At 51.7% G+C, this 17761-nt stretch overlaps 1 protein-coding gene across 6 annotated transcripts in view; it reads right to left on the reverse strand.

The window, feature by feature from the left end:
- GRB10 (growth factor receptor bound protein 10) overlaps positions 1-17761 on the reverse strand; it is a 200408-nt gene that overhangs the window by 121526 nt on the left and 61121 nt on the right. For 5 of the 6 annotated variants that reach the window (XM_082846937.1, XM_082846933.1, XM_082846934.1 and 2 more), the window contains exon 3: positions 13292-13389. In XM_082846937.1, coding sequence (XP_082703063.1) covers positions 13292-13342 — 51 coding nt within the window. In that variant the 5' untranslated portion in view covers positions 13343-13389. Of the gene's footprint in view, positions 1-11344; positions 11529-13291; positions 13390-17761 lie in introns of those variants that run through there. The other variant, XM_082846936.1, reaches the window with a different exon arrangement.

Raw genomic sequence — 17761 nt, forward strand, 5'->3', positions numbered from 1 at the left:
AATATATATATATACACACACACACACACACACACACACATATAAAAGCATGTGTAACTAGACCACTTTGCTGTACAACTGAAACGAACACAATATTGTCAATCAACTACACTGTAGTTTTAAAAAAAGGGGCGTGGGAAGAACAGCACCTCAGATCCCAGGGCACAGCACACTCGGTTCTCCGTCGAAGGTCTGCTTGCCCCTGTGGGACTTCGGGGTCCCAACCTCAGCACGGGCTCCAAGAAGCTGTGCACCATGTCCTTCGTGTATGAAAAACCTTATTGTGACACGAGCCAAACACATAAATCGCCACTGTGACAAACTCTCTGATCCTGAGCAAATAACCGCACTCACTGTGCCTGTTTCCTCATCTATGATGTGAGGTCTTTGCACCACATGACCTCTGTACTTCTTTTCAGCCCCAAAGCCGATTCTATATATTACATACAAATGTTCTGCGGCTAATTTATTCCTAGAACCATGGTTGAAATAATATTATGGGGACTTCGGTGCTTCCAGCCAAGATAGAATACCAGGGATTGCACGTACCCTCTCTTCTTAAATAACCAAAAATTGAAGTGGTTTTCATACACTGGACACCAGGCAGCACAGGACAGCACTCGAGAGAGAGGGGAAACAGATGTGGGGAGATCTCCCAGGGCAACCCCCCCTCGAGGGCTCCAGAGAGTTTCCAATCGGCAGTGCAAGGAAGGAGTCTCAGGCAGTGTCTGGGGGTCCTTGTAAGGAGGTGGAATTCAAAGTTCAGGGAGGCCGGGGCAGAGAGGAGGTTGTGGCATGGAGGAGGGCCTTAGAGACATGCAGGGGGTGCCCTAGTGCAGGCACTCGAGGAAGCTACCAAGGCCAGGAAAGAACCACCAGAAAGGAGCAGGCAGCACAATCCCCAGAGCTCGCACAGGGCAGGATGACGTCTGCATTCACAGCAGCCACACGGGAAACCTCCTCACACACGAGATGCTGAATCGAGTCCTCAGGAGGGTCTTGCCTTAATAGTGAGAGCAAATCAGGCCTAGACCTAAAGTGATTCTAGGCCCAGCTCACAAAGTTTAAACGCAGGCTTCAGAAGGAGCAAACTGTTTCCAAGGAGCCTAACTGTTCCTGTAACAAATCTCCCAAATATTTAAAGGAACACCCACAAAAAGAAAACGAAAAAAAAAAAAGAAAAGCCAGCACTCAAGCATGTAAAATTCACGTCTGGTATCCAATCAAAAACTGCCAGGCATGCAACGAAAATCAGACCCATATTGATAAGAGAAATCAACCAAGAGAAACAGACCTAGAAATGTCAAAGACAATAAAACGAGAAGACAGGTGTGTTAAAACAACGGGGATAAATATATTCCATGTGGGCTTCCCTCGTGGCGCAGTGGTTAAAAATCTACCTGTCAATGCAGGCGACACAGGGTCGAGTCCTGGCCCTGGAAGATCCCACATGCCACAGAGCAACTAAGCCCACGCCCACGCGCCACAACTACTGAGCCCGCGCGCCACAACTACTGAAGCCAGTGCACCTAGAGCCCGTGCTCCGCAACAAGAGAAGCCACCGCAACGAGAAGCCCGCACTGCAACGAAGAGTAGCCCCCGCTCGCTGCAACTAGAGAAAGCCTGTGCACAGCAACAAAGACCCAATGCAGCCAAAAAATAAGTAAATTTATTTATATATATATATATATATATATATATATATATATATTTATTCCACGTGTTCACGAAGGGAAAGGAAAGCATGACCTGATAAGTAAAAAAAAAATGAAAGATATACAATGACCAAATTCAACCTCTGGAGAGGAAAAATACACCAATGGAATCAACAGCAGATCAGATGCTGCACCCCTTCCCCGCCCTCCCTCCATCCCGATGTCTGATCTCCAAGGACACACTGGGAAACTCCCTCCCACCGAGGGCTGGGGTGGTCTGGGGTAGCAGAGCCCCCATGAAGATACAGCAATGGAAACCCAGAAATACTTCAGTGAAGGCCACTCAGCCACCCTTCAGCTCGGTGCCTACGCCAGACACAAGAAGAAGCCTCAAACCCTTCCTAATGCACACTCTAACCAGCCCCAGCCCGGAGACCGGCCTCCTAACCCCACGTCCACCCACACTCTCCGTGTGGCCACAACAGCATGTGAACCCAGGCCGTGCCACAGCTCACCCTGAACCGCTGGCTCGGGGAGAAGCCAAGACGTGAGTCCTGCACATATCACACCCCAGGATGGGAGACAGAGGACAAGCCCAGGGACCCCGAGACTGCACCCTCAATCCTCGCACTGTGGCCCTAGTTCAGTCCGAGAACTTGCTCCTTAAGAAGCAGGTTTCGTAGGGCTTCCCTGGTGGCGCAGTGGCTGAGAGTCCGCCTGCCGATGCAGGGGACACAGGTTCGTGGCCCGGTCCGGGAAGACCCCACATGCCACGGAGCGGCTGGGCCCGTGAGCCATGGCCGCTGAGCCTGCGCGTCCGGAGCCTGTGCTCCGCAACGGGAGAGGCCACAACAGTGAGAGGCCCGCGTACCGCAAAAAAAAAAAGAAGCAGGTTTCGTAAATGCATCAACCCCCACTTCACTGGGACCCCGAAACATAACACACCGACCCTGACGATCAGCCCTGGAAACCCTGAAAGCAGAAACTGCCTTTCACGGCTCTCGGTACAAGAAAGCTTTGCCAAACCAAAGAAAAGAAGCCTACAGTTAGCGATCAATGGCTTTAAGCTCATGGGGGACGAGAGAATCCTCCCCAGGGTGACACAGTGACCAGGCCAGCAATCACAGTGCTTCAGAGGTGAGGGTGCCCCACCACTGGGTCACCTACGGATCAGAGAAATATAGCTGATCTTCAAAGAGACTCACCCATTCAACATAAACACACCAAGCTTCTAGTATAAGGCGGGCACATTAGTGCTTACAGCAAAGATCCTGTCCTTTTGTCTGGAGAAAACAGATAGTAAGCACTAAACATACTATGCAATTTATTTATTTATAATTTAAGAGGGCGGGGCCATGGAATAATAAAAGGATAGCTTGCAGCAGGGTAAGCAGGAGAGGAAACTGTGATTTAAATAAAACTCGATGGAGGACCTCACTCTCTGAAAAGGGGCCTCGAGCAAAGACTGGAGGGCGAAGGCCCAGGTGTCAAGGGCGATACGGACCAAGGACCTCTGCCCAGGTACTGGTGGCAGCCTGGGCAAAGTGCGTTCAGTATCTTCATCTTGATCGTGACCATCCTTAACAACCACAGTAGATGCCGCTTTCCCTGTGAAATAAATGTCAGATGCAGCCTCTTACGTTTCCGTCATACTTTGGAAGTTTCTACTAATAATAATGACGTGTTTTTCCTATGAGCTTATGCTCCTTTTACGGTTTTTTTAAATTTATTATTTAAGCCCAGTCCCTTTCTCCTGAGCGGGCTCCGCGGCACCTGGAAGCAGCTGTTGGAGACAGCCTTCCCCTCCCCATCTCCAGCAGCCGGGGCAGGACTGAAAACCTTCACAGAACTTCCTACATCTCAGCAAGCCCAGGAGAACTCCCCAAAGGCTGAAGGCCAGAAAAAGAAATGTCAGATTTCCACCACCTTTCCAGAAAAACTAAAGCACAGTGACAGAAAATTCAGTAAGATCTTTCCTTAAAGATTAATTAGAGGACAATCTCATAGATGTTGATAATAATGGTAGCCTTCAATTATAGGAAATTCAAACACTTTTCTTTTGACTTCTGCCTAGTTAATAAAAAAAAAATAATAATTTTTAAAGGACCAGTGGCCACATTCTCATGGTCTCCCTCGAACATGCATAAATATTTAGCGTGTTCTGGGGAAAATGCCAAAGTGAGTGTTTACTGTATATGAAGATCGTTGCTGGGTTAATAACTGCAGGGGAGGCCCAGGGAGCAGAGGACACTTTGCCCAAAGAGGAAAAAGCAGCCAGGAACAATACAAGGACCCAGGCAGGCCACTGTGAGACGCAGTATGAGCTAAATACGGCACCTAATATTATGGAAACCTAGCTGCTACTATAAAGACCACACGCTTAAATAGGAAATTAGAGTCAAGAAGCACGTGTTGAAGTTACTCCATATGCTTTAATAAAAGGAGTTATTTTCAGGTTCCTCCTTCTCCAAAAATGTACCATTTTTGAAAAACAGTTGCAACTGCGAAGTTTCCGTCCTTTGAAACATTTTCTGTGTGATCACGACCTGCCCCTGTCCTCCAGCTGCCCGTCCAATGCACCTGCAGAAAGGATCCAGCTTATTCATCCCTTTGCAGCCGAGTGAAAAGGAAGTTCTCCAGCGCCCAGACCAGCCAAGAAAGTGCCACGTCACCCCATCACCTCCAAGACACATCCTGCTTCATCTCCAAATCTAACCAGTCGTTAAGAGGACCACCACGTGCACGACGGGCCATAATCAGATATTACAACATGGTGACAGGGCCCCGCCCGTGACCCCGTCTTCAGAGAGCACAGAGGTCACCCCAGAGGCTCTGCGCCTGCAGCCTTGGCCCCCCACACAAGCCACCATCTACCAAACAGGTCCACAGACAGGAGACAAGCACGGCCTCTGATCTGCGGCCCCGGGAAGGATACCCCTGGGGAGCGGGCTCTCCCCGCAACGGCCAGAGCGCACTTTCAAACCCAGAGCCGAAGGCACGGGCAAGCCCTGGGCACCCCAGCTTCCAACAGGGCCATCCTGCTTCTGGGAAACGGGGCAGAGCCTCCACACGGGCTGGGCACAGGTGAGACACAACTCAGGGTTGAGCGTGGAGGTCGCGTGGGCAGAAGGCGGCAGTGTGAGTGAGGACAGCACAGCAGGTGGCGTTCAGGTCTGTGACGGGCACACCACGACCCCCGTCCACCTCCCTTAGAAGGTCCAGCCACCTTTCCTGCAAAGAGAGAGCATTAACCTGAGACCCGGGGGCCCGCCTGGACATGTGCAGAAGGTAGGGTGCACAGGGGCCCCGACGGCCAGCGGCCGGACCAAGCAGGACCGCCCAGGCCCCAAGGGATGACGCAGATGACAGCCAGAAGTCAGCTGACACCAGAAAGGGCAAGTGCAGGTCCGCAGGCCCTGTCACATGACAGCAATAAACACGAGTCAGGGGAGTGGCTGTCAACAGAAGCCACGCCGCCAGGACGCTAAGCAGCCCACCAGGAACCCAGGGCCCGAGTCACCATTCCACAAGCGGATCCTGCCCTCTCCCTGACCCTGCTCTCACTCCGCTGGCCCCAAGCCCTGCCCCCGCTGCAGCAATGAAACCTTACTAGACAGAGCATTAATTAAGTCTGGCCCCTCCATCGACTGACCGGCCTGCCGGCCGGCATCACACACCTGCCCAGCCAAGCACAGGGCGCCCAGGAGAAGCCAAGAGACAGGATGGGGAGACCCAGCCCACGGGCCCCAGCCCGAGCTACCGGGTACCAGCCGCGCGGGAGTTACCAGCACCTGCAAGCCTTGGTCCTCCTAAAAGAAACAGATGCCTAACCCACGCACGGTGCTTGCCATGGTATTAGATGCAGAACAGAACACATAGAAGGTACTCAATAAATACAGCTCTGTGATACTTCAGAAGAAATCCAAGACCTCGAGCCCACACTCTTCCAGAAGTATTTAGTCAATACAAACAAAAGCATTCAGGATAGAGCAAGTCTGTCCCTCTCTCATAAGAAATGTATACTCTTAAAATTTTCATTTTTCACGGATTCTAAGACACTCCCCCATTTTAACAATTTTGAAATTTAAACACTTTCCAACCTATCCACATTTAAGGATCATACGTGATAATCTTTATTTTGAATAAAAAGTTGTCATTAAAATTGACCCTTTATCCCACGGCACTTTAGGATCAAGGAAATTCAGTGAGTGTAGAATCCCAGGACACAAACACAACGCTTCATCGCAAGGCTCTGAGGAGACTGGGACCCGTGTGGTCCCGACAACGTGAACACTCACATCCTCCGCAGATACAAACGTTAAGAAAAGCACACCTGCTACCCGGTAGGGGAAATGGCCTTGGTCTGCCTTGCTATTCTCATCTGAAAAGGGGAGAACATGAGGGGTGGTGGGAAGATTCCTACTTAGGAAAATCCAAGTGAAGTCCTTGGCACGCCAACCAGCACACAGTTAGCGGCTTGGTTTTCTCACCTGTAAAATGGGTATCACAGAGGTATGAAGGTCCCACCTCTGAGGGCTGGTGAAGGGTAAAATCAGAGAACCCAAGTCGAGGATCCAGAAGTGCTGAATCTTCTCCCCACTAGCCGACCTCCACTGAGTGGTGAGCGACGGGTTCCATCAGGAAACGATGCAGGGTCCCCGCTGGTTCCCCCCCGCCGCCCCCCACACCAAGCGCATGGCTAAGGCCGATGGTCTGTGTTTCCTCTGCTTGTCTGTCCCACCAGGGCTGGGAGTCTCCCAAGGCAGGGCTCCCTCCTCCTGCATCTTGCTCCTAACATGCAGCCATGGTCGGCTCATCATTCCCAGAACACGAAGGGAATGAACAAATCTGCCACATGACTCCCAGTGTTGAAAGAAAAGGGCATTCAACTGATTCCACAAGTGACAGAAAATGTAAACTCGTGTGCTGTTTCCTAACATGTCACTGACCATCCAGGATTCCAATAAATAAAACCAAATGACTACAGTTTGTCACATCAGGGAGAAAATGTTTACCCAAACCAAGTCTCATCTATTTTTTTGTAATTTTAATTTTAATTATTTAGTTTTGGCTGCGCTGGCTCTTCGTTGCTGCGCGTGGGCTTTCTCTCGTTGCGGTGAGCAGGGGCTACTCTTCGTTGCGGTGCACGGGCTTCTCACTGCGGTGGCTTCCCTTGTTGTGGAGCGTGGGCCCTAGGCACGTGGGCTTCAGCAGTTGTGGCACACAGGCTCAGTAGTTGTGGCTCGCAGGCTCTAGAGTGCAGGCTCAGTAGTTGTGGCACACGGGCTTCATTGCTCCGCGGAACATGGGATCCTCCCAAACCAGGGTTCAAACCTGTGCCCCCTGCATTGGCAGGTGGATTCTTAACCCCTGTGCCACCAGGGAAGCCCTCCTTTTGAAGTGAATTTTCTACAGTGATTTCAAAGACTTGAAAAGATTATAATCTTGAAGTGACAGAGGCATCACAAAAAAAACACTTACAAATTCTACTGCTAAATAAGAATCTACACTCTGGGCTTCCCTGGTGGCGCAGTGGTTGAGAGTCCACCTGCCGATGCAGGGGACATGGGTTCGTGCCCCGGTCTGGGGAGATCCCACATGCCGCGGAGCGGCTGGGCCCGTGAGCCATGGCCGCTGAGCCTGCGCGTCTGGAGCCTGTGTTCCGCAACGGGAGAGGCCACAACAGTGAGAGGCCCGCGTACCACAAAAAAAACAAAACAAAACAAAAAAGAATCTACACTCTAACAAATCAGCAGCTCACGTCGTGTATCAAAATAACATTTCCCATTTAATGAGGTTTGTTTATGCGCCAAGACAAGGCCAGGGGCTCTACATAAGTGACTTTCATTCTCACAGTGACACTGTGAGCAAGGCACGTACAGAGAACCCAAAAGGCGTCCAGTCACGAAGAGCATATTGTCAACGCATTCATCAGCTACCAGCTTCACTGTGCAAAACATCTCTATTAAATAGTGGTTGTTACTAAGTTCAGAAATCATCTTGAACGATTTGAGAAACTGCTTTAGGTGAAGATCCTATCCACTGAAGAGTCCCATAGAAGTAAGTGATGCCTCATGGTGAACAGACTTGTGGCTGCCAAGGGGAAGGGGGTGGGGGAGGGATGGATTGGGAGTTTGGGGTTAGCAAATGCAAACTGTTACATATAGAATGGATAAACAACAAGGTCCTACTGTACAGCACAGGGAACTCTATTCAATATCCTGTGATAAACCATCATGGGAAAGAATATGAAAAAGAAGAATGCATATATATGTATAACTGAGTCACTTTGCTGTACAGCAGAAATTAACTCAACATTGGAAGTCAACTACACTTCAATGAAAAAATAAATAAATGATGTCTCAACTGCTCTTGGCATCCGTCTCCTCCTACCATGACAAGTGGGAGGAACTGTCCACAAATTTCTTGAAGAAAACGAAGTCCAATGAAAATGCCTCTTTGCCCAAGTACGGGTGAAGAAGATGAGAAATGGAGAAGACATAGGACGACTCTTTGGCTAAAAAATAAATGAGAGTGACCAACTCTGGGAATGGAATTCGATTCCAGAGAATGATCCCAAGTCCAGACCATAAGGGATGAGAGCATCCAGCTCCTTCAGACGCTGCTGAAAGATGGAGGAGCCAGATGTGAACCCAACCGAAGACCCAAAGCTGTGTGTGATTGGCAGTCAAGGTCTCACGGGTGAGCTGAGCCTTGTCCCTGCTGTCCCCACGATGAGGGAGGAGAGAGGCGGACACAAGGAGGCCCACTTGGGCCTCTGTCCACCCAGAAGACTAACTGCACTAACAGATGTCCTAAAGCAGGAGGTGGTCTGCAGAGGGCCAGCGGCTACTCAACTCTGCTGGTGAGGCCCCAAAGCCACAGACGGGATGTTAACTGAAGGAACATGGCTTTGTTCCAATAAAACTTTATTTACAAAAGCAGGCAGAGGCCGGATTTGGCCCACAGGCTGTGGCTTGCCAACCCCTGCCATGCAAGGGGAGGCTCCTGGCCTGAGGGCTCAGGAATGCACAACTGAAATGGGGCCAAAGGAAGCAACCTGCAGAGACGTGGGACTGAGACAGAATTTATGAAATTACTGATGGGGATGCAGGGGAAGAGGGGCTATCGCAGGAAGCCTGCTGTTTCACCCTGTATTGGCAAATGGAGTGGCAGAAGGGCAGGATCACGAGGACAGTTTCCATGACGTTTGACTTCTAATTCAAGCGGATGCGTTTTCAAATCAGGAAAAAAAATTATAAAAGTAGAAATAAATATTTGGATTAAATATCTGAAGATGCGCCAGTAATCTTTTTTTTTTCCCTCTATCAAATGTGGTTTTTATTCAACCGACAAGCACTTTTCTATAGCTGCACTTGCGGAACTTCACATGGCAAAAACAGGAGTTTTTGTCTGTAGACTTTTTTTGACCTTATTAAAAATGAGACTGGTCCTAAAAATATAGGTAGAAATAAATTTAAATTCACAAAAAACTGCATTCGTGAGTGAAGATGAGGATGGGCCTGAGGCTGTTCTGAACCTTGACCCTTGACAGGAGATTCCAGGTGCCTAGATGGCATAGACCCAGGCTTAGTTTTCTGAGGTTGGCCTCGGGCCTGAGGAAGACAAGTGGCAAAGGTGCTGGAGCCAGCTAACTCACCCTTCAGAGGGAAGGAGGCTGGGCTGGGTGCTGCCACTTTCAAGGAATCCGTTTCCCGCGTTATCACATCCTCAGGAACTAAGCTCCCCTTGGTTCCTTCCACAAAGATACCAGTCAAATAGCGTGACACCCAGGATCGGCACCTGCAGCAGTCCTAACCCAGGGAGACCGCCCGAAGCATCTGGGACGAGCGAAGCCGCTTCGTGTGAGAGAAGAGTTGACGCTCGCTGAGTTTTCCTTTCTGGCGCTCCAGCTCTGGGATGCTAGAAGCTGTGATATCAACCTCTCCATCACTTCGACCCCTGAGGCCACGGACGGCAGCTGCAGTCTCCTCCTCCTTTTCCTCCTCTTCCACGCCACTGGTCTCCTCCATGATCCGAGGAAGGCCACGCCTCCGCCCCAGGCCTTCCTCTGGCCCCGGAGCTCTACCTCAGGTCGCCCGGTTCGCTTGGTCAGAGCAGTTTTCAGTCTCCGGAGCGGCCTTCAACAATCCACGTGTTTTTCCTGTAGCGGGACATACTGGCCAGACTCTTGTCAATCTCACGGATGCCGAGGGTGGAGCCACTGCACTCGTGCACAAGGAAGGCCAGGACAGCAGCCTTCTCTCGGGGTGGCTAGGCCTGAAAAGGCTGGGTGTGCAGGCCGTCACCGAGGGCCGTCTCCTCTCCATACGCCATGAGGGGCCGCGCAGGAGCTCAGACCCACTGTCTCTTGTCAGTGGGATCTCGGACACCTTCTCCCCCAAGATCTTTAAGGACTGACAGGAACCTTAACAACCTATCTCAAATTTCAAACCTGCAGGTTTGAATCTCAAACCTACATTCAAGCATCTCGTTTCTACATCACAGTTCAACACTTTACTCAAATGTCTGTACCTGAACTCATTTTCATTTTCTCTCTGTGTGTGTGTGTGTGTGTGTGTGTGTGTTTCTGAAGGATAGCGAATGTTATTTTATGTATAAAAAAGAAACAAAATGTACCTCATAATAGGTACATGATCAGAACCCTGGAGGATATGGCTAGGAAATAAAAATTTTCTGGACTTGAGAAAGATGACCCAGGGTCCAGGGCGGCCCGGTCACCGAGCCCACCCCCCCGTGTACTTGAGGGACCCAGTTCCGACAGGTCGAGTCAGATTCTGCAAGATGTGAGCCATGAAGAAACTTCTTGGTTCATAGCTTTGGGGATTTTAGAACTGCAGACAGTGGGCTGTAGGCCTCTATTTATAAATCCCCAAAGACCTCTCCTTCCTAAGTGACTGAAATCCAGACCCCTCCCTGGCTCTTTAGGCCAGGTGTGCCGGCCTCTGGCCCCTGAAAAGGCTCTGCCCCAGCCCGGCCCGGGTGCTGCCCCCCAGCTCTGGGCACTCCCTCCAGGCGGGTCTCCCTGACTTCCTGGCCTCTCTCTCTCCCACTGTCAGATTTTCTTTGCTTGAGAATCACGATCATTACTCACAATTATCTCATTTGCCAGTTTCCCCATGACCCTCTCCCCAACTAGGAGTCAGGAGCCCCAGGAAAGCAGCTTCTGCAGAAGAGCTGCCACCCAGCGCTCACACTGTAGGTGGCACCTGGCTGGTGTTCAATCAACATCCAAGGAATTCAGGAGGAACTCCCTGGCGGTCCAGTGGTTAGGACTCCACACTTGCACTGCTGAGGGCCCGGGGTTCGATCCCTGGTCGGAGAACTAAGATCCCACAAGCTGCACCGCACAGCCAAAAAGAAAAAAAGCAAAACAAAACAAACAAACAACAAAAAAAACCCAGGAATTACAGGGAACGACTCTGGGTGGGCGATTGAGACCAGGCTGGCCCGGTGCCGGGTAACTTCCACAGCCCTCTCCCAATCCCCGCGGCACCCTGACAACACCATGCGCCCTTGTTCACCAGCAGGGGCACTGAGGCATCTCATGGTTTCCCCCAAGGCCAGAGAACCATGACAATATCACAGTTTAAAGGAACAGCCTAAGTCAAACAGTGAAGTAGTCCACCCCCCCTCCACCAGCCCCCCATCCCATGCCCCCCACCAACCTGCTGCCTCTGTCCCTGAAGCAGGAAGCAGGGTGATTAAATGCACAAAATCCTTCTGGTGCTTCTATGTCCAGAACAAACTCGACTGAGCAGCGACTCATTGACTGAACCCTAATCCAAGCCACAGCGATGAGTGAGCAGCTAGAATGAGAACATTATTTGCACGCTGACGATCTTACAAAGAAATTCTTCTCGCTAAAAACTTGGAGATGTATCTATTTGCTGTAACTGCAGATTACTCAAGACCGAACGCATTGTAAATCATCCCATGTTCTGAGAAATTCTGGAACTGTCGGCTGATTTTTCCAGGAACAGAGGGTGAGAGCTGCCAAGCCCGCCTGCTGGACTCTCGCAGGAGCGCAACAGTGCCTGCAAAAGCCGCGGCACGGCACGACGGAGCCCTTCCTCCCGGGGTGACAGGCTCCGCTGGCAGGGCCCACCGTGTGTCCGCAGCCTCCTGGCTCCTGGGAAGAGCCTTGGGCAACTGGGACGGCGACTACCTAACACGTCCACGAAGCCAGGCACTGGCTACAGCTGGCACTCCTGCCATCCCTGCCCGGACCAGGGGAAATCTGAGATGCCAGTGGGTTGAGCTAAGAGGGCTTTGGGGTGGAACCTTCCCTACGTCCTATCTGGCCCTTACGGTTCACTCTGTGACCAGCAAAGAGGACGTTGCTCGGCTAACTTGCAGACACACTTCCCCGGGGAAGGTTTTCCCTGCAGTTCACTGATCCCATTTCCCTAGGAGCGCTGGTGCCAAGTGTGAGGCTGGCAGGCTGGGGTGACAGCCAGCCAAAGCTAAACGGTCAAGTGAGAGCTGAACCCATGACCCACAGTGGCATCACGGCGTTTCGACCGACAGGGCGAGGCAACCACGGCCTCTTTAAGACCCAGGGAATGATCACCCAGGAGGCAGAGGGCAGGATCCGGAGAACGCTCACCCACTGAACAGGCTGGGGGTCCCCAGCAAACTTCATGGCTCTGCAAAGGTTTCAGCCCCCTTGTCTCGCTTGAAACTGACTGTGGCTTTGTCTCAAATCCAGAAATCACAGTGAATGCTACGCCTAATCTCCAGTCTTTCTTCCAAGACCTCTTGCTCTCTGACACCAAAAAAATTAAAAAGATACCTCTCTGCAGCCCCTATGCTATGGGCAAATTATCATCACTGCAGCTAAGCACAGACTTCACAGACGAAGGGAGAGAAAAGCAAGCTCAGGAGTGCAAATATCACATCAAGGGACTTCAAAACGTACGACTCCTGCTGGAAAAACAGGCCGAGAGAAAGGTGGCACAAGTGCTTCACAGGCTGCAGGGCTGAGAAGGAGAAACCAAGGTTCACTTGTCAAATCCAAAGACCTAAGGATCAAACGCATCTGTCTACACCATAAAGCAAAAGTTCAAACGAAAACCTGCCACAGGAGATAAAGGACACTAACAGATGAAACTCGTCCAGCAGCCCGTGCAGAAGGGCTGGAGGTGAACCTGCGGTCCCACAAAGCCTGCCTGATGCTGTCGGGGTGGGAAGGGCTCCACCTGTGACAGGCAGGTCACTGCTGGGCCGAGGATCTTCTCCTTCCTACTTCCTCGTCCCAGAAGCTCATGCCTCTGCTTGAAATCCCAACATTCGCCACCCTTCCCACTCACCATCTGGAGTTTCAGGGCCCTGCAGGAGACAACACAGGGCCCGCTTCATTGCAGGGAAGTGTGCACTACAATGCAAGTCTTGTAGAAAAGGATGCTGCGGTCACAGTGATGATGAGCTCTTCCAAGAAAAGCAAGGAAGGCCACGTGAAAGTGCCTGGTCTTTGCGCTGAAGGGCGCGTCCACAGCCCCACTCAGCACTTCCTCCTTGACCTGCTAGTGATGGGTGGTCAGGTTATGAGCTACATTTGTGCCCCGGCCCTGGGCCAGGCCACTGCCAGAATCCGCTGCCACACTCACTCATACCTGGTAGTATGGATGGTGCAGAAAGGAATCTGGGCCGCCCGCTAAAGCCATCGGTTCCTTCCTGCCGTCTTCAAATCGCGTGGACTGGGCCGCGGCACCTGGAACGAAGACAGACCGTGAGAAGCCCGGCCAGAGGGAAAGCCCACCGCTCACCGGCGGTTCAGGGGCAACGCGCCTGCACAGGTGACGCCGGACGCCACTCGGATCTTGGGGGTGCCAGGGGGCTGGCACCAACTCCAGAAGCTCGAGCAGCCACCTGTGGTCACAGGGCCCGTGGGCAGAGGCACTCAGAGGGGTGAGGGGGCGGCCATCCACAGTTATTAACATCCTGAAGCCTTTCTGAGACTTTGGGCAACACAGACCGCCTTGAGTCCAGAGAAGCACTGTGGGGTGGTGGGGCGTTGCCGGCGTCCTCTGAGCACCACCCGTGTAAGTGCTGCCTCCACAGCCACAGCCTAGAAGGAACCACTGGCAGTGGACGTCGCACCGCCACCTACAGAGTCCAGGCGCTCCCTGCAGGCGCCATGCTGGGAACAACACTCATGGGCGGGGCCTCTGGAATGGACCTTAAGACCCGCCCCCGACTCCCGGGAGGGCTGGAGCGACATCAGCTCCGTGAAGACGCACACTCGGCTCCTGCAAGGAGCCCCCGACAGGCAGGGAAGGGAGGTCCTGTCTTCCTCCTGAATCTCCTGGGGCACAACCACACACCTGATCTGTACGGGACAGTCAGTGAGAGTTTCGGAGCCGACCCCAGCAAACCCCACCTCCCGCAAAATGCAGAGGACTGGGGCAGGGGTGGGCAGCACAGCACCCTGGTCCGGACTGGACACAAAAAACGCCACGCCTGACACTCACAGACAAGAGACCACCTACGATGTGACCTTCTCCAAGAGAAGAGCCCCCTTGTCTGCCACACACACACACACATACACACACACACACACACACACACACACACACACACCATTCCTCTCTCTCAGAAATCACCGGAATTAAGAACATTTTCAGGAACGGTGGCAACAGCCATTAACATTCTCTGTCATAATCCACCCCAGAGGCATCCTGGACCCTCGGCCCTGAACAATTCATGACTCCTGACCATGCAAGGCTTTCTCCAGCCTCTGCACCCATAGGCTTTGTTCTCAACTCCATCAGCAGCTAAGTCCTGCTACCCTGTAGGAATGAGCTCAGGGATCACCTCCTCCAGGAAGCCCCCCTGAATTGCCCCTCACCAATCACCACCACCCACGATAGCTCAGTCAGTGTCCACTCTGGGCTCATACCCATCCTTCCATCTGCCACACTGAGCTGCAGATGCCCCTTCTTGGTCTCACTCCCCACAGATGAACCCTGTGCTCCCTGGTAACAGAACTCTCTCCGTGGCAGCCCCCAGCCTCACTCTCAGGAAGTACCAGTGGAGAGACACTGCCTGGCTCTTCAGGGCCCGTGTCCACGCAGGCAGGGTTCACAAAGGGGGCTCAGGGGGCCCTCAGCATCACCCTGTCAGAGGGGAGAAAACCAGACAGCAACAAGGGCCACCTGCCACGTCCAGGCCTACCTGGAGGGACACCCTCCGCCCCTACGGGGACAGGTGGGCGTCCAGTGTCCCCTCCAAGGGGACAGCTCACTCCTGAGGCTGCGTTTCAGTGAACAGTAACCAGAGCCTCGATGATGCGTGAACCGGGAAACAGAGCTGAGAAGGTGTTTCCCAATCTTACCCTCCGGGGCCTGTAAAGGCTTATTTCCCTGAAGTAGCTTTACTATGAGAAAAATAAGAGAAATTGAGAAAATGGTTCACTTCTCTCAATGAAAGAATAGAAAACCCAGGAAAAATGGGACTGGAAGAAACACTACAGACAAGGACCTGCTCAGGACAAGACGAACCGATGCTGGTTCCAGCAGAACCAACACTGCAGGGAACTAAATCCACAGGAGAGAAATTCCAGAAGCACCGCAAACAGCCCACAGAGAGGATGAGCTAAAGCACAACGGCACAATGTGACATGCAGGACGCAGAGGACAGACCGGGAAAGACCAGAAATCGTCACGGGACAGGGCTCCTCACATGTCAGATTTCTCCCTCAACTCACATCACAGGCTCAGTTTTCTAGAACTCAGAAATAAAAGACTCACAGAAGCTTCTCAGAGGAAAATGGAAAGACTTAGGTAGGGCATAAAATTGGGGATACTAATTCCACCAAACATGATTGCAAAAATAATCAAGGTCAGATCCAGTTAAGGGCTGAACTATGTCCCCTTCACCCCACCCCAAACTCATATGTTGAAGCCCTAACCTCCAGGACCTCAGAATGTGGCCATATTTGAAGGTAGGGTCTTCAAAGCAGTAATCAAGGCAAAATGAGACATTACCATGGGTCCTGATCGAACGTAAGAGATGAGGACACAGACACACACAGAGGGACGACCACGTGAGGACCCGGGGAGAAGACGGCCATCCACACGCCCAGGAGAGAGGCCTCAGGAGGGACCAGCCCTGCCCACACCTTGACCTCAGACTTCTGGCCTCCAGAGCTATGGAAAAATAAATTTCTGTTGTTTAAGCCGCCCAGTCTATGATACTTTATTATGGGGGTCCTAGAAAACTAATACAGACCCCAAATTATTAAAACACTACCAAACTGTCCTCACAGCTAAAAGGAGCAGAAGCATTTACTGTCACCCAGTTATGTCTTCTGCGAGGTCTCTGGGACTCTTTAAGTCACCCGCACAGAAACACAAGGACGGTCCGTGAGAGGCCGCTGGGCTGGAGAGACCTGGCAATGGTAACAAGATGGCAGAGGTGCTTTGTCCCCACGGCAGGACGGGTGAGGCTGGTGGCCTCCCTGCAGCCTCCGCAGGACCGGCAGCCCCCAGGCCTTCAGGCTCCTCTAGCCCTGAGGCCACTCGCCCCCGGGGCAGTTTAGTCTCCTGTGTCCGTCTGTCCACACTCTACCACCCAGCCCTTTAACCAGACACAGTAGGGGGTTGCTCCGAAGGCATTCTGTAGAAGTGGAAACATCTGCAGACACGGGACTTAAAATGAGTCCCGTCCACGGTGGGGGTGGGCCTCGTGCCATCAGCTGGAGGCCTTAAGAGCAAAGATGGAGGTTTCCTGGAGGAGAAGGAATCTGGCCTCAAGGCTGTAGCAAACTCCTGTCCCACGGACCCCAGACTTGCCGGCCTCACCCTCACTGGAGCCGATTCCTTAAAATAAATCTCCGAATACACACACACATTAACACCCCAACCACTAGCTGTAAGATCCCAGGATCACGCCATGATGCCCCGTAGGCCTCCCCACCGCAAACACACGGCTGCGTGGGTCTGACGACTCTATGGGCCACTGCCCGGCACCCGCCACGTCCTCGCCACCCCCCAGTCCTTTCAACAAACACGCCTCCTGCCTTCCACCCTCACTGCGGCCACGCTTTCCTGGGGGTGCTGTTTTTCTCCCCTTCACCTCACTCCCAATGGCCTGGGGGTGGGGTCAGTGTGCTCCAGGCCCCTCCTTTCTGCACAGAGGACAGCCCCCCTGGCCCCTCAGGATCCTCTCTGTGCCCCTCCCATCAGGCTGTCCCGCGTCCCCACCTCCCCTGCTGTCACTGCCCTGTCCCCCGCTCACCCGTGCAGCCTGCTTGCCCTATCTCGCACGCCATCAGGAACTCCTGGATGTAGGCGGCATATGGAGACGTACTGCTTATTTTCCCCTGGAAGCTGCAAATTTAATGGGGGTTAAGAGTGCCGAAAATATTTAAATGTGCCAGTTTTACCACCTAAATATCACCTTTGAAAGTACTGAGTCGGCCAATAAGTTCGTTCGGGTTTTTCTGCGGCTACGGAAAAACCCGAACGAACTTTTTGGCCGACCCAATATTTGCCAGATGTGGTTGCTTCCCAGCCAGAAAAATACATATCCCATAAGCCCTGTTGAGCAGGTTCTCTGGGAAAAGAAAACTAGTTAGACACAGCAAAAGGTTTGGATTAATTGGTCTCTAATAAGATATATCAAACCCAAAGCTAACATCACATTCAATGATGAGAGATGGAAAGCTTTTCCCTCCAAGATCACAAACAAGGAAGGTGAGGATGATCCTTTCGCCACTTCTACTGAACAAAGGATAGGAAGTTCTGGCCAGAGGACTCAAGCAAGAAAGAGAAATAAACTACATCCACATGGGAAAAGAAGAACTAAAGTTATCTCTGTTCACAGATGACATGATCTTATCTGTAGAAAACCCTAAAATTTACACACACACACACACACACACACCCCTAGAGCTTAATAAATAAATTCATCAAATCTATAGGATACAAAAGTCAACATGCAAAAATCAGGTGTGTTTCCAAATACTAACAATGAAAAATCTGAAAAGGAAATTAAGAAAACAACTCCATTCAAAATAGCATCAAAAATAATAATTAAGAATAAATTTAACCAAGGCAGCAAAAGACTTGTGCACCAATTAC

The sequence above is a fragment of the Leucopleurus acutus genome (genome assembly GCF_964270905.1).
Source record: "Leucopleurus acutus genome assembly, chromosome: 9".
Classification (NCBI taxonomy): domain Eukaryota; kingdom Metazoa; phylum Chordata; class Mammalia; order Artiodactyla; family Delphinidae; genus Leucopleurus; species Leucopleurus acutus.